This window comes from Tribolium castaneum, chromosome 2, assembly GCF_031307605.1.
Source record: "Tribolium castaneum strain GA2 chromosome 2, icTriCast1.1, whole genome shotgun sequence".
NCBI classification, from domain to species: domain Eukaryota; kingdom Metazoa; phylum Arthropoda; class Insecta; order Coleoptera; family Tenebrionidae; genus Tribolium; species Tribolium castaneum.
In genome coordinates, this window is record NC_087395.1 from 17,543,626 (window position 1) to 17,559,149 (window position 15,524).

General features: G+C 32.9%; 1 protein-coding gene across 2 annotated transcripts; it reads right to left on the reverse strand.

The window, feature by feature from the left end:
• Positions 1-11,208, reverse strand: spoon (spoonbill). 2 transcript variants are annotated; one of them, XM_008199619.3, is made up of 7 exons: positions 11,015-11,208; positions 5,088-5,743; positions 1,528-1,905; positions 1,301-1,478; positions 1,035-1,250; positions 851-984; positions 1-799 (listed from the first exon to the last, which is right to left on the reverse strand). In XM_008199619.3, exons 2-7 carry the CDS (start codon positions 5,697-5,699, stop codon positions 707-709), a joined length of 1,611 nt encoding a protein of 536 aa, XP_008197841.2. In that variant the 5' UTR covers positions 5,700-5,743; positions 11,015-11,208; the 3' UTR covers positions 1-706. The 2 variants fall into 2 exon arrangements, with proteins under 2 accessions (XP_008197841.2, XP_971237.2); XM_966144.5 differs by lacking the exon at positions 11,015-11,208 and adding an exon at positions 9,760-9,916.
• Between the last annotated feature and the right edge of the window lie 4,316 nt (positions 11,209-15,524).

Genomic DNA, 15,524 nt, shown 5'->3' on the forward strand with positions numbered 1-15,524 from the left:
TCACAATGAAAAAAATCTGTTATATTTTACTTCCGAAAAGAAAAAAAGTACAAGAGATACTATGTACAAATATTTCATAAATACGAAACTAGAAAAAAGAATCATCAATCCTTAAAAATAACGAATACGTTTGCTGTGTGAAAACAGTGCAAATGTACGAAAAACCAGTTCGTTTTAAAATAAACTTAGAATGGAAACACCAAAACCATTGGTAGAAACAATAATAATAATAGGAACATGTATACAAGATAAATGGATTGATCATCCTACAGTCACCTAGTTGCTCCCCAAAAATATACACAAAAGCTAGATTAACATTATCAAAAAATACAATTCTTTATGTACAGTTTAAATAATGACACTAAACTACCACGTAAACGATAGCGCAATACACTAAATTTAAATTAGTAATTGAGCACAAACAATTAAGGTTAGTACTGAAAATAGAGCAGTCAATAAAACAAAACATCACAATAATTTAAAAAAATAAACAAGTTCTTGTAAATAAATGTACGAAACGACCGAACGCTTCAAACTGGTATAAAGCAACAAACTACAACCTAAGTTATGTAAAAATGTTCTCCAACAATATCATTCATAAAAACACGCTTTTCCAAAAATCAGCTAACTACACTAGATAATATTCACGTTCAACAAAAGCTTGATCCAATCAAGTGACTATTTAACAAAAAAATTACTTTACATATTACGCCACGGTAACACCTGCGGCTTCCTCCCCGCAATTTAACCATTCGGCGTGTCCTTGATTCACTAATTCCTGATTTAAAAATACTACTTGCTGAAAATAAACACAAGTAAACACAAAATCCAAATTCACCGCTCTACCTACCCTTGGACCTAAAATTAAATAGCAATAAACCAAAGGAATACCTTCCTCAGTGTAATCAACTATTTGGGTGTAGATGATCGCCCCCTTTGTCATTTCTACAACTGCACTGAACGCCTCATCGCGCCAGCCCGTCTCTGCCAAGCAAAAAATTAACCAATTATCATGCAAATGAGAGGCAAAGTACCTTCGAGCGGTTTAACGTTCGCTAAGAAACATTCCGCCGCTTGAAACGGTAACGACATGAAATCGCCCCGGATTTGCCTCAACTTCGAAATTTCGATGTACGAATAACCGCCAAAATCTAAGAACTTAACATAAGCAGTTGCACTTTCCGCATCCGTCGACAGGACGACTGCTCTGTACCAACTGTCCTCAGAAAATGCGGCACAGATCGTGTTTTCTAAAACAAAAATTACAAACTCTCCACCACTCCCAAAAATGTGCAAATACCTGGAATAGGCGTCGGCAGCATTGGCGAGTCCGCCTCCGAGTAACAAACGTTCATATAACCGGTGAGAATATTAAGGTTGGGGAACGACGGATGTGCTGGTTGTTGTAAGAACAAGTGATTTGGCGCAACTACACAACTAACAATCGTATCATTATTAATACCCTCGATCAGTTTCAACTGAAAATAATCATTTAGTCCGTTGGTTAATCCCACTGTTTTTAGTTACATGCAAGTGGTCCGGAACCAGCGAAACAGGCGACACTTCTGGAAGGAACGAGACTTGCTCAAGGGTGACTTCCGGGAACCGTTTCAATGGAAATTTATCTCGTATGAGTTTCAAAGCGCTGTCGATCTCGGTACGAGTGCCTTCGATCGAGCACACTTTTAATTTATTGTTTGTTGGGTGCTTTCTGACCAGTACTTGGGCACCGGTCTTGTCTTTGATGTTTGAAACGGAACTGCCATGTTTGCCGATTAGTTTACCAACCAACGATTGTGGAATGATGAACTCGTAAATGTTTAAGGCGGTGCTCTCGTTGACCAGAGATCGGGACGGCGGAGGTGTCACCACTTCGCTGCCCCCTTTTCCGCTATCGTTGGAACCCTGTTCACGAGCATAAATGAGCGGCTCAACAATTTACTTTCGGTATAATTAAAATTAATCAAGTTAATTTAGATGCACATTTTAAAATCATTACCATTTCATTTCGTAATTTGTGTATTGTTTTTTAATTGCCACGTGCTACATAATTAAAAAAGTTGCTCGGATTACAAGTGGAAAACATAAATTTGAAAAAATGTGTAGTATTTAACTTGCTTTGTTGTCTGTCTGTCTGTTTCAGAGCCAAATTTGAAAGGGTTCCTGTTGTCCGAATGAATTGAAATTTTGCATACTTACGTAATCTGCGTAACAGTGCAATCTTGTGTAGTTAATTACTCCATAAGGGGGTTAAATGGGATGTTAAAGTTTTAGATTAGGTTTGTATCTTATACAATATGTTTCAAAACTATAAAAACGCTAATGTTACATTAATTTGATAAAATGCCACGTTGGTGATTTTAGTTTTGAGACAGCTAATACACGGTATATTGGGCACTATAACGTTACGGTTTGTGTGTAAAAAGGTGCACTATTCACTCTCTTCTAGATATACAGGGTCGCTAAAAAGTATGGATACAGTTAAATATTATAAAAACTATTCATCAAAACTTATTGAAATTTGATGTATGCTAAAGAGTATAAATTATATCGCTTCAGATATTTATTAAATTTCTTTCTACATTTGTTCTTCGGATACAAGGCTAACTTGATTTTTATTTAAATAGCAACAAGGATCAAATTTAATATTTTTGAGAAGAGGATTTTTTTCTGAGTTTCTATGGTGGAACACATGCATACCTTAATTTAATCGAAACATGAAAATTTTGAAAAATGTAAAATTTTGTTAGCCTTGAAAATGTTGTCTTTATCTATCGTTAGGCCTTTGCTGTTTAAACACTGACCAAAAAATAAGTAAAAGCTAAAAAAAGTTGTGAAAAGAACACTTCCGACTGAAAAAGAACACGTTTTAATTAAAAAAAAATTAAACACGAAATACTTGATTTTTATGCTACAAAAGGTGATCAACATGAGATTTTTTCGCTCAGTTTTACTTAAATGTACCATTATTAAACTAATTATTGGACCCAAGTTTAATTTTTGGCTAATATACGAGTGACAGATATCGCTAATAACAGTATTTTCAAAGCTAACTTAATTTTACTATTCCAGAAAATTTTTAAGTTTAATTTTTTTACCTTTTAATAAAAGTAAAGGTGGGTATTATGAAACATCATTGAATTCAGAAAAAATACTCTTTTAAAAATGATTAAATTTGACCCTTCGTGCCATTAAAAAAATTGTATAAGCCTTGTATTTTCAAAATAATTTTTTTCCAGATGATAGAATTTAAACACTTTTTATTGTTTCCCAAATTTCAAGGGTTTCTGTTAAATCGTTCTGAAAATATTTAACTGTATCTATACATAATTTTCATTGTTTCGTTTCAAAAAATGTCGCTGATTTTTTTTAATTCATTGATCTTGGACGATAAACACCAGAACAGAGGTTAAGTTGTGCTGTCAAATACTAACACCTGTTTTCTATCACATATCGCTAAACAAGTTTGTACAAATCAACAATAATGAAGCGAAACAAAATCTCAGAAAAAAAAAATTAGAATAAGTAGACTAAAAAGTAAAAATTAAAAAAAATGGTTTTTTACAAAAAAAACTTTGATTTAAAAGACACTAAAAAGTAAAAAATAATATTTTTCTACTAGAGGAATATATTTTAGCTAACAAGTTAGAATTCTCTAATTTATAAAACTTTCGGAATGGTCAGAACAATACGGAATTACAGAATTACTTTCTTGAAATGACCATTGTTCTCAAACCTTTTATAATTTTTTTGTTGGTAACACTTTAAGCCTTCTTTATAATATCTGAATCCTAGATTACAAACACTATTTTAAAACACGCTTCCCATAGCAACGTGTTTTAACAACAAACAATTTATGCGAAAACGCTTAAAGTTCTCGGGTGTTTAGGTACGCAACTCGCACACGCTTGTTGCATAACGACAGCCCTCGAACTTTAAGCTTGTGTTTTCGCTCGCATTCGTATTAGAATCCTAACTTGTAAGTAAAAATATTCTCCTCTCTTTTTTAGTGCATCTTTTAAATGAAAGCTTTTAATAAAAAAAATATTTTTTATTTGTTTTTCACTACAAATAATCGGATACAACGCTTACATTTATCTTGTCCATGTGACACTCTGTTTGCATTAAAGTGATTCGATGAAAACAGGATACGGCACCTACTTTAAAATATTTCTGTATGAATTTTCCATTGTTTTCATGGTTTATCGGTAAATCGGCATTTTATCGATGCAGTAATACTTTAATCTGATTATGTGATAGTAATTCACAGCTGATTGTTCGATTTTTTCTCGAAATGGAAACTTAACAATCCAAAATCAATTTTCACTGTTGCGTTTTTATGACCTTTGAAAACAACAACATAAAACGACTTTAAACAAAAGGCTGGTGCATAAAATTTACTCAATAAAATTTCTTATCTCTGTTATCTCAGTCACCGAATTATGTACTTGTTTTTCATATTTAGTTTCAGAATTAAAGGCTTTAAGAATTAGACACAAATCTAAGAATTAACACGAATCTCGTTAAGTCAAGGCCAATGAATAATTAAAAACCATGCTAATCGTTCGGACTAAACTCTTACATTCTTAATGGACAAATATGTATTAGTATTACGGGTCTGACGTAAGTATAAAAACTTATTACTGAAACGTATTGTGTAATAAAATAACAAAAATCTTATTTCTTAAAATAAGATAACAGATAATCAACTAATCAACAATAACAATCTAATCTGAAATTAGATGTTCCACTTATTAGGGTCACTATTTTAAAATAATTGCAACAAGCAACAAACAGGGTTTATTCAAAAGTCGTGGACAGCCATCGAACAGACACCCTAATCCTATAAGTGGATAATTTTTTCATAATTTTATTGATCTAATTGTGGCTTAAGCACATAAGCTACTTAGCTTGTTATATGCACAGCAGAACCTAATATTCGTTGTTTATGGCTCGGAATGATAAAAATACAAACATGTTAACGTCTTTACAAATATTTTGCTTATCAAATTGCATGTATTCAGCGACAGACTTGTCGCTAACTGCGGAAATATGCTTTCAAAATGTGCACTTTCCTTCGAGCTTACCTCGCTGTGATTATCGGAGATGCTGCTAAGGGACGGACTAGCCAGCATAACATCCGCCGGACTATGATTCGCCGAATCCCTTTCGCTGTTTTGCCTTTGCACCTCATTATTATTTGAGATCGTCTTATCGACTTTAGCATTTTCCGTCGTGCCGGAGAGCGGCTTTTCCTCGTCGACCTTCTGTGCCATGTCAAAGGATGCCTTCTTAACCGGCGTGTGTTTACTAGCGGACGATGATTCACTGGAATTATTTGATTTTCTCATGTCAATCGAGCCGCCGTATCTCATCGATTTAATTTTTTCAATTTCTAAGTCTAAGTCTTCGTCGGAAATAACAACAGGGTTTGATTTGATAGCTTTAAGTTTGGGCGGGATAACAATATCGATGGGGGCGGAATCAACGCCTGACAGCGAACGAGAGAACCTTCGGTTTGTTGTGACACTTTCGGTTTCGGTTTTTGTCGATTGTTGCGATTCGGGTGCAGATTGCAATTTGTCACCGGGGTCAGTTTTCGACTCGTGTCTCTTCCGTCTGTACCAGAAATAACTGAAAATGACGGCGAGCGCGGGGATACTCCAAATCAGCACTTGGCGCGAATGGGACGGGGCCATATCTTGATCGATCCACGATTGACCCCTTCACCAAACAAACGGTTCTGCAACAATCTCTCCTGTGATACTGCACTCATGCAGTGAGATTTTAAAACTTGTGCAGAAATTTTAAGTAGCACTGACCCAAAGACATCAAAATAACACAGCTTAGCACGATTTATAGTGCTGACATGTAAAGGGTGCCACCTTCACTTCAGACACTATAAACATCGAATAAGGCAAGTTGAATTATTTCGACTTCTCTCGACCTGTAGTATCTTACAATTTTGCACAACTATTAAAAACACACTGTATACATATTGGGGATGAAAACGAAATTCGAAAACTTAAAAAATTCGTAGCTATGGTTTATTTGAAGCGAAATTGTCGTCAGCCTATTACAAAAGTATACGATAACTTTATCATTAAAATAAAAATTTTATTTTTCGAATATTTTTTATCTGCTTAAAAGCTCGTTAAACACAGTTAAATATAGTCATTTCTGCGTAGTAGTTTTATCCAGCGCCACAATTACATTTTTTTAAGTAATTAAAATATGTATATAAAAGTGAAATGTTCGATTTAAAAGTGCATGTAAAAAACAGGAAGTGTTTCCGGTTGCAGATGACATTGAAATTCATGATTATTTTAAAATATAGGGCCTAAAAATGTTTAAATTTTCATTATTCACTGATGAAAAAATGTTCTGAAATTCATATCGTATCACATAACGGGTGGGATAAAAAAGTATCTGTTTTCTTGTATAGGATATTATTTAGAGTTATTTTTTATAGTAATAATAATTTTGTACATGAATTTACTAACATAGTTACATTATACAGGAAAAATATGCGTATATTCGTTGGAATAGAACCAACTATGTAAATATCTACAAAAAAACTAGCGACATAACATTTTAGCATTGAAAATTTCAGACGTCTGTAACTTTATGGTTTGAAAATTTAATTCGGTAATAAAAAAACCTTCTACTAGAAGACCTAACACGTTTTGTTTTAATTGATACTGCGTCACTTGCAGGTCCTAATCATGACAATAACCAATTTATTATTTATAATACTTTTGGTCCTGTACATAAATTTGGTGAAAAAATGCCACAAAACTTGTTAAAAAAGATTTCGCTGAAAGAGATCAAACAGATGACCTTCAAATTTAAATTTTGATCAAAATTAAAATAAAGACAAATTAAATGTCAGTATCTAAACTGCAAAGTGACCTTTTTCATTCTCATATATTGTTTTTGGCAACAATAAAATATTATCTGAACAGAAAAATCATTCCAGTGACCAGCTCAGTGACCCTCAAACCTTGTACTACTAATAGTTCAGAATTAAATAATATTCTTATTACTAATAATTATTCTAATACCAGGTAAATTTTTGAACTCCAAGACCCTAAACACTGTATGAAAAATTGAAAACCATCCAGAATACAATAAAAGTCAAATACTTAAAAATACGATTAAAATAAAACACATAGTGAATTTAGGAAAAATACTAAATGACTAATCATTTTCGAATATCTTAATGGTACAGAAATTATTGTGAATGTTGACTAAAATAGTAATTCTTACAACAATATAGCTTAGGATAGAAAATGATCAATCAGCTGTAAAATATAAATTAGGGTTTCCTTCTCATCTTCTGTCCTAAGCTGCATTGTTATAAGATTTATGATTTTAGTCTATATTCAATATTTCACGCGATTATTTAAAGATTTCTAGTGTATTTTGATGAAATTATTGTAGAATAGAAACTAGAAGCTACATCTAAAAATCTGTGGTCACATGCTAACCTGAAAAAAACCGATCTGTAATTATTATCTGTTATTTAAAGCAAGACTTCATACTAAGCAGTCTACTTGAAACGATGATCCACGACTACAGTTAATAGTTAAGATAGTTGAGCTTTCAAAAAAAAAAGCTGAAAATGATGCTTTCTAAGAAAAAAACACGTTTAAACAACATTTGAGGAAATAGAACCATTCCGCCTAGCACGGCAGAGTTAGTTGTCACCAAATAGATGTCCATAGGTTAAAAAAAATTATCAGCTATTACAGAAATAATGCAGACCGACATCAAAAATTTCAAAATAATTATGTAAAATTTCAAAATGCACGATTCAGTTTGTGTTTACTGTATTTTGAAACAAAATAGTTTTTTTTTTGTTCTAGTTTCTGGTAGTTTAGGAGTAAATTGATTAGTAATATTAAATACTTTTTTATCTTCGTATATTTTGTGGTCCCGTCCGTATTTGCAAACATAAAGGCTGTCACAACGATCCGAAAAAGCTCCATAACTTGTTTATTATTCAAGATATTGAATTTTTCTTTTTCTAGATTACAGCTGCGTTCCTGCTGCAGGTTTCTAACATACTGCGGTATATACACAGGCTGTTCCAATATTAAAAAAACACTAAAGCTATGTTTTTTTAATGAAACACCCTAAATTTTATTGCATTTTTAGACGTAGCTTTTAACACTGATAATATTAATCTAAACTTGTATTGGTCGATTCGGCTTAGTTTTTGTTTTTTTTTTTTGATAAAAACACATTTTTTTAATGTTTAATGTTATACACCTTTTGAATAATCAGCAAAAGACACTTAACTGTTAATATTTTTAAAACGACAATTCAAAGGTCTTTTAGATGCAAAAATAAAAAATTGTTATGTATTACATTTAAAATTTTGTTATTCAACTTGCAACAAACCTCTTCATTTTTTATTTTCTTGAATGCAGTAAGCTAATAAGAATAATATACCCTTTAAGTTTGAACCTCCTTTCTTAAGGTGGTAAAAGTTCTATTTTTCTGAGATTCTTAGTTTTTGTCAAAAAAATCAAGTTATTTCAAAAACTACGCTGAATCGACCAATACAAGTTTATCAGCATTAAAAGCTACGTCCAAAAATGCAATAAAATTTAGAGTGTTCCATTTGAAAAAACAAAACTTTAGTGTTTTTTTAATATTGATATATGCTGCAATATTGTATAAACATGCAGCTACAATCTAGAAAAAAGAAAAAGTCAGTATATTTAATAATATACAAGTTATGGAGCTTTTTCTTATTTTTTAAGAAATAAACAAGACAAATAATTTATAATACCTACCATCTAATTTTAAAATTGCTAAAGTCTTTAATAAACAAAATTTATCTGAATAAATTTTTTCATACACAGGATTTTTTTGAAATTAGAAGTCGTTACACATTGCCTTCTTATTCGGTTCTGTGGTTTTAAAAGATTCACAAAGTTCCACCTTTTACGTCAAAAATAATTGTTGGAAATACTGCCTTTTAAATTAGCAGAATGTTATGAATGTTTAACAATAAAATGCAAAGTCTTTTTTGTGTCCCGTCCGTCATCAATTTGTATTTTTTTCCTGTTCGTATTTCAAATTTTACATATGTGACTCTAACAGTAAATAACTGAAAATAAAATCTAAAACTTTTTGCAAAGTGTCCCGTCCATTAAACTGGACTGGATTTAAAAAATCCAGATAGTTTTATTAGCCCACCCGTTAAGTCGCAACATAAATCATAATTAAAAAAAAAATTCAAAGAATAATAATTGATAACGTGAATACGACTCAGGAGAAATCATCGACAACTTATATTTACTTTCGATTTCCATGACTTTATTTAAACTATGGTTTCAATTAATTTTTCCTATTTCCCATTCTCTTGATTATTTCTTTTAATCTAAAACGAAAATTTCCAAAATTTGAGGGCCTGCCACTACCACGTAACCACCGGTTACAAAATGTCAAATATTTGATTACGAAATGGAAAGTAATACGGGACCAGAAACAAGGTAATAATATCAATTTTACTCGCGAAAGAATGTCTGAAAACTAATGTTAAGGTCGTCGAGTTAATTGCTAATTCCAAATCGCCCCGTTTCTGAATATTTCATCGAAAAACCTATGACACAAAAATAATTTTCAAAAATGAACCGTCCCCTGATTAATTTTACCCAAAACCAAATAAAAAAAATCGGAACTGTAATGTCAACAAAAATAAAAATATGGTACAATTTTGAAAATAAAACTTTGGACGATCCTTACCATTGTGCCAATTTTCGTAGTAAATTTCTCGCAATTTTTTTAATTTTTTCGCACAAAACTCAACAACACTTCGTGAGAAACGTGGCCGTCCGCAATATTGAACACAATCACACGAGCTGTAATTCCTCACCGGTTAACGTTACCACGTGGCTATTGCCTTCACTCATTCGGTTAACAAACGCATGCGCGTCCTAGGATGAAGGCCGAATGAACCCTGAAAATCCCCGGCGGGAACCACCACATTTTGGGACAATTTGCAATTTTGCGCCGTTGTGGCGGTTGAATGACCGTGCTCGACATTTCGGCCCGCATAACAAGGACTGCATTTTTTATTTCTGAAATGCAAGGAAAAAAACCTGGACTTGTTTTACTTTCTTCTTTTAGGCGTGACGGAGCAACACGTTTCTTAATCGAGCAAAAAAATCTAGTTTCACCGAATTATGTCACGTTGGACGGGGTGAAATGGTCGCTTTGGGAAAATCGCAATTAAAATGAAAGTCCGATGCAATTTCTTGCAGATTTATCGCCGATGTTTTATAAATTATAGTCAAATGATGCAGAAACAATGGATTTTAATCAACCGGTGATTGGAATTAATTATTTTTCAAATGAGCGTTTCTTATGTGCCATTCCATGGCGAGCATTTAAAGCGCTCGATTTTTTCGGTCGGGACTGTTCAGAAAAAGTGGATTTTCAAGTCAATGCACCACATAAATTGGTTCTTCTTCAGTGAGTTGGAACCAAGTTTAAAGATTTACTCGAAGCAATGTCAGGAATTCTCTTAATATTTTAATTTAGCATTTGACATTTTAATACCAGTTTGATCTCTTCCTGTACTCCATTTCTCTACCCCCACGTCTAAATGTTTCGTGACTGGCGGTCTGTTGAGGTCACCCCACTTAAAAAAACTGACTGACCTAAAATAAGAATTTCTACTTTTGTTGTTTATCATTTCCGGCATTCGATGCCAGAAACTTTTCCGTTAATTCCGAATTCTGCCCTCGTACCAAAAAGGGACGTTCTTTCACGCCAATAATAATAATTACACGCAACGCATTAACACACATCACGTAAATAAAAACAAGTGCCTGAATTTCCGCCAAAAGCTGCGATTCATAACACGAATACCGCGTTATTACTCCCTTCAGTGCCAGTTCTCCTGGCAAAAGCCAGCAATTTTGTAAAAACTGCAAAATATTGAAAGCCGGCCACACTCTACGTCTACAAATCCGTCAAATGAAAAACGTTTACTCACGTTGTATTAGATGTTGTCGCTGCTGGAAATCGAAGAAAACACTTCGAGATGCGATCAGAATCGCAGTTTTAGCAATGAGTTTTGCCAATTTTATTGAAAACGGGGAAAACTGTGGTCACCACTTTCCACGTGCTCACAATGTTTTCCACAAATTTCTCAATATGGCGGAAGAACGTGCGGTCGGTAATGTCGGGATTGCCGCGTGTTGCCAACCTTCACGCCAAATAAGGCAACTGCCAAAAGCGATGACCCCGACATCTGCCAGAGGAAAGCCCCACATTTTAACTAATCCCAACTTTTCATAAACAGAACACTGATTTTCAACCAAAAAGCGATACCTAACCAGTGGGAAATTCAAACATGACTTATATTTTCCAAATTATTTAAAAGACTATAAATAAATGTTAAAAGATTTTGTACCCATGCTTTGTTGCAAGACATTTTAATAAAAAAAATATCTGTCCCAGTTGGCAATAGCACAAAATAATAAAATAAAACCGAGTTCATCCAATAAAAATTTATGAAAAAAAATATTAACGTACGAGAAAAGTCAATTTAAGTTGAACAATTTCTTTTTAAAAATACTCATATGTTTTTCAAATGCAGTTCTAACAAAGAAAAGAAACCGGAAAGACTTACAATGACAAAAACGGCGTTTTGAAACATAATCATTAAATTAGGTCGAAAATTACATTATTTATAATTTTGTCAAATACGGACCAGTGTTTCTCATCTAATTAACTATGAAACTGGTTTACATGTAAAAAAAATTGTGCCGCTCTGCTCAATTGAATTCTCTGTCAATAAATGTCAAAACTGTCAGTTGTGATATTTACATATTGTCAATTACTTAATTTTTAAAAAATTCGTTAAAATGCAAATAAATTGTTACAAGAAAACACTTTTATTGTCGAAGCTTATTTCCGAACTGGAGACTTAATAAATGGAGAGAGAATGGAGAAAATGGTAGTAGGTGTTTAAATGCCTGACATTAGTTCCATAAAGCGGCATTTCTAATTTCTAATTCACAGACGACTAGATAAGAGTAATTTAAAAACACATTGTATGTATTTAACAGAGAGATAAATTTAAATCTCTGTTAAAAGTTAAAACATACCAACACCAATTAGATAAATCCTACCTCAGCAATTAACAGAAAGATAAAATTTAAATTATGTAGAAAATGATGCCATTTTTGACATAAAAACATTATCCAATTAGAATAAAACTACTTTTTTTTAAGAGTTTTATTTGCCGAACCACATTTTTTTAATTTTGGCAAAATCAGTTTAAAATTAATTATTTTTGTCAAAAATGCTGTTATTTTTTCAACTTTTGAATTGTTAACTGTCGAAATTTTCCGAAGAAAAATTATAAATTGTCACTGTTCTAGGTGCCCTAATCGGAATTTCGAAATGTTGTTCAAGCTAATCAACAAAAATTTATAAAAAAAATTTTTTGTAAATAGTTATTTAAGACAAATGAAAAATAAAGTAATTTCACGCAACTTTTTTACGCTTTGAGAAGTTATAAAAATAATTGTAAATTCGTAATAATTCGTAAAAACCATAAAAAATACTAAAACCAACTAAGACTGTATACTAGTGGCTTTAAAAACCAATAAAAATCATAAAAAGTTTTTGCTTGTTATTTAAAATGTAGCACCTTGTAAAAGTTGCAAAATAAAACTTTTTTGCTGCAGACTATGAAAAAAATTTAGTTCTCATCAATTTGTAAGTAGTACTTACTACTTACTACTTTACTACTGTAAATTTACATTGTACCAGGTGTGTCAAAAACACGTGTATTAATTCTACCATGTAACAAAACTTATCAAATACAACAATTTTTTTATACAACATTTTGTATTATTTTTAAATTTATGAACAATTTTCATAAGTGTTTTAAATTGTTTAAATTGTCTGTTGTGTCTTATTCTATTACAACGACAAAAGTTCGCCAGTTCTGTTCCGTTTCAATATGTTATTTTTTACAAATTTTTTAATGAAAAATTCTTTTATATGTTGAACTCTGATACGTGTTAAAATTACACACCTATTTCTAATACATCCACACCCTGTATACTAGATCAAAATAAAAATTAAGACGTTTAATCAAAAAAACACAACACATACATGCCAAAAACCGCAACAAATGCAAAATAATCCACTGTTCATAAATAAAAACATTTTTCTTTCCCATTAGCAATAAGTTTTACCAGTAACTGTACAGATTTCTTTAAATTTACAAATTTCTTTGCGACTAGCGCGACATCTAAACTTGATTAATTAAACTATTTAACAATTTCCATTTTTGCCCCGCCGCTGGCAGTAAATCCGTACTCTGTTTAAACCGTCAGGAGGCATTAAATTTTGAGCAGTTTTGTCGCAAAAACATATTATTTTTATTTGCTATTTTTTAAAACTTGTAAAAATTTAGGCCACAGATTTCTGTACCTAAAAAGTAACAGTGATCGTTGGCAGGTGGCAGCAGCACAATCAAACTTTTTGAAATTTATTGTTATGAATTGTTATGAACAATTTTTAATTGTTCAATGCGGTTTAATCAGTTAAAACAATGCAGTTTCCTTTATATTAAAAAAAAAGAAGAGAACACTGCGCCCAAATACTCGAAACTAAACTCGAAGGCGTTTTTTGCTCAAATTAATATTGTAATTTAATCTATTTTAAAAATATGTTATGCCGCACCTTTTTGCTATTTTGCCTGCTTAATTGCCTTTTTTGTTCCATTAGTGTTAATCAATAGACAAGCAGATGAAAGTCAAATGTATCTTATTTTGTAAATTATTATCAATCGCCGGTCCAATTCGGGCGTTTTGTCCAATAAATTTAAATTGTCTAAAGTGAGGCACACATGGTGCGGCGTAGATCATGGTCCTTGACCTGCACAATACCCTTGAACTTTAATTTTGCGTGTGCGCACCGGAACGCACCTTTCGAGCAGCGCAAAGTCGTTTCGGCAGTTTGAACCTAAATTAGTAAAATATCGTGCATGAACCGAATTAAAATAGGTAGGAAGCGGGCAAGCAGAATAGGGGTTGTTCTGTTTTATATTTAGTGAGCTGGGGTTTCTTGATGATCGATAGCGTCGGCGTCTCCCTTTTCGAATGGGGGAAACATCACCGTTAGCGACGCCACCCTCCCTCCAAGGTCAGCGGCCTGACCCGACGCCGGCGATTGACCTCGTTCCACACTGCAGACGCTAACTCTTCCCAAAAACACAATCTAATATTTGTTTTGCGCTATTGTTTTTCGAGCGAAAAACGCGGTTTCGTATCACTTTCATCTACTTTCACTGGCCAGGGAAACCAATTCGGTGTAGGCCGAGTGCGCTTAATGACGGTTGGCACAACTGCTCATGCACTTGGGCCTTTGAACGGACTCAATGACCGCCCTTCGTGTCATTTCGAAGGGAGGAAGGCCGGAGTGCTAGGTGAATGTCCATCGGAATGTTGAGCGGTGGCGAATTCAAGCAACAGCTTTTTCTAGCGCCTCTTACGGCCATTGGCACAAGCAGACTACGGTCAAGGACATGATGGCCAGGACAATACTCCGGCTCATAGATGATAGGTCTCATTCTTTCACTCTGCAAACTGGCGATAACGATGTGTGCTAACACACGAAATTTACTAAAACACAGCCTTGGCCTTCTCGTGTTATCGTTATCGGCGCAAGATAATGCTAAAATAAAAGACGAGGATATTTTCAGGTTTCGAATCGAATTTTATTTACCATGCGTTATCAGTGTTGAAATAAAAAGTGCATCAAGGTTGCAGTTTACAAGATTTTTGAGCTTCGGCATACCTACGTGCTTGGAAATAACGAACAATCATGAAACTGTACAGCGATAATTACGGTTGCTGAAATAGTTCGTAACACCAAATACAGTAGACACTCGATTATCGGGAGTAACATATGGGTTGAGGCCACTGTGGTTGGTCGCAAGTCCGGGTAAGCCGAAGGTTTTAAAAAAACATTTCAAAAGCAATTAATTATTTAATTTTAAACTTAAAAATGACGATCTTCTTCAGTCTTGACAGTTGGAATATCTTCAAAAGTTGTACGTGAATCAATAAGAATAATTAATTCTTTAATTTAATCCAGAAATTCCGGATAAAACGGTGAAATTGAAAAAATCTTATAGATAAACGGGAGTCTACTGTACTAAAAAATGACAATATTAAATTAAATCCCCATATTATAAAATGTAAAACTATTTTTTTTAGTTTTGTCGACGGAATACTCTTACTTTGATTCAAATCCATTGAAATATTTTTATAGGATGTACAGACTGCAATAATTGTCATTTTTTAAATTGACCTTTATTAAACTACGCAAAGAAGATCACGTTCGGCTTATTCTAATTATAAGTGTTGTTGCAAGTTTTATTATCTCGTCATCAAGTGATAGGAGTGACCTTATTCACTAGTCTGGACTAACGTTTCCACAATTTGATAAAATGTTTGATTTTATGCATAAAATTATAATCC

Coding starts and splice junctions, on each gene's coding strand:
- spoon (XM_008199619.3), bottom strand. CDS start 5,699: ATGGCCCCGTCCCATTCGCGCCAAGTGCTGATTTGGAGTATCCCCGCG. Junction 1,479..1,527: donor TGGTTCCGGACCACTTGCAT/GTAACTAAAAAC, acceptor GATTATTTTCAG/TTGAAACTGATCGAGGGTAT. Junction 985..1,034: donor GAACGTTAAACCGCTCGAAG/GTACTTTGCCTC, acceptor TTTGCTTGGCAG/AGACGGGCTGGCGCGATGAG.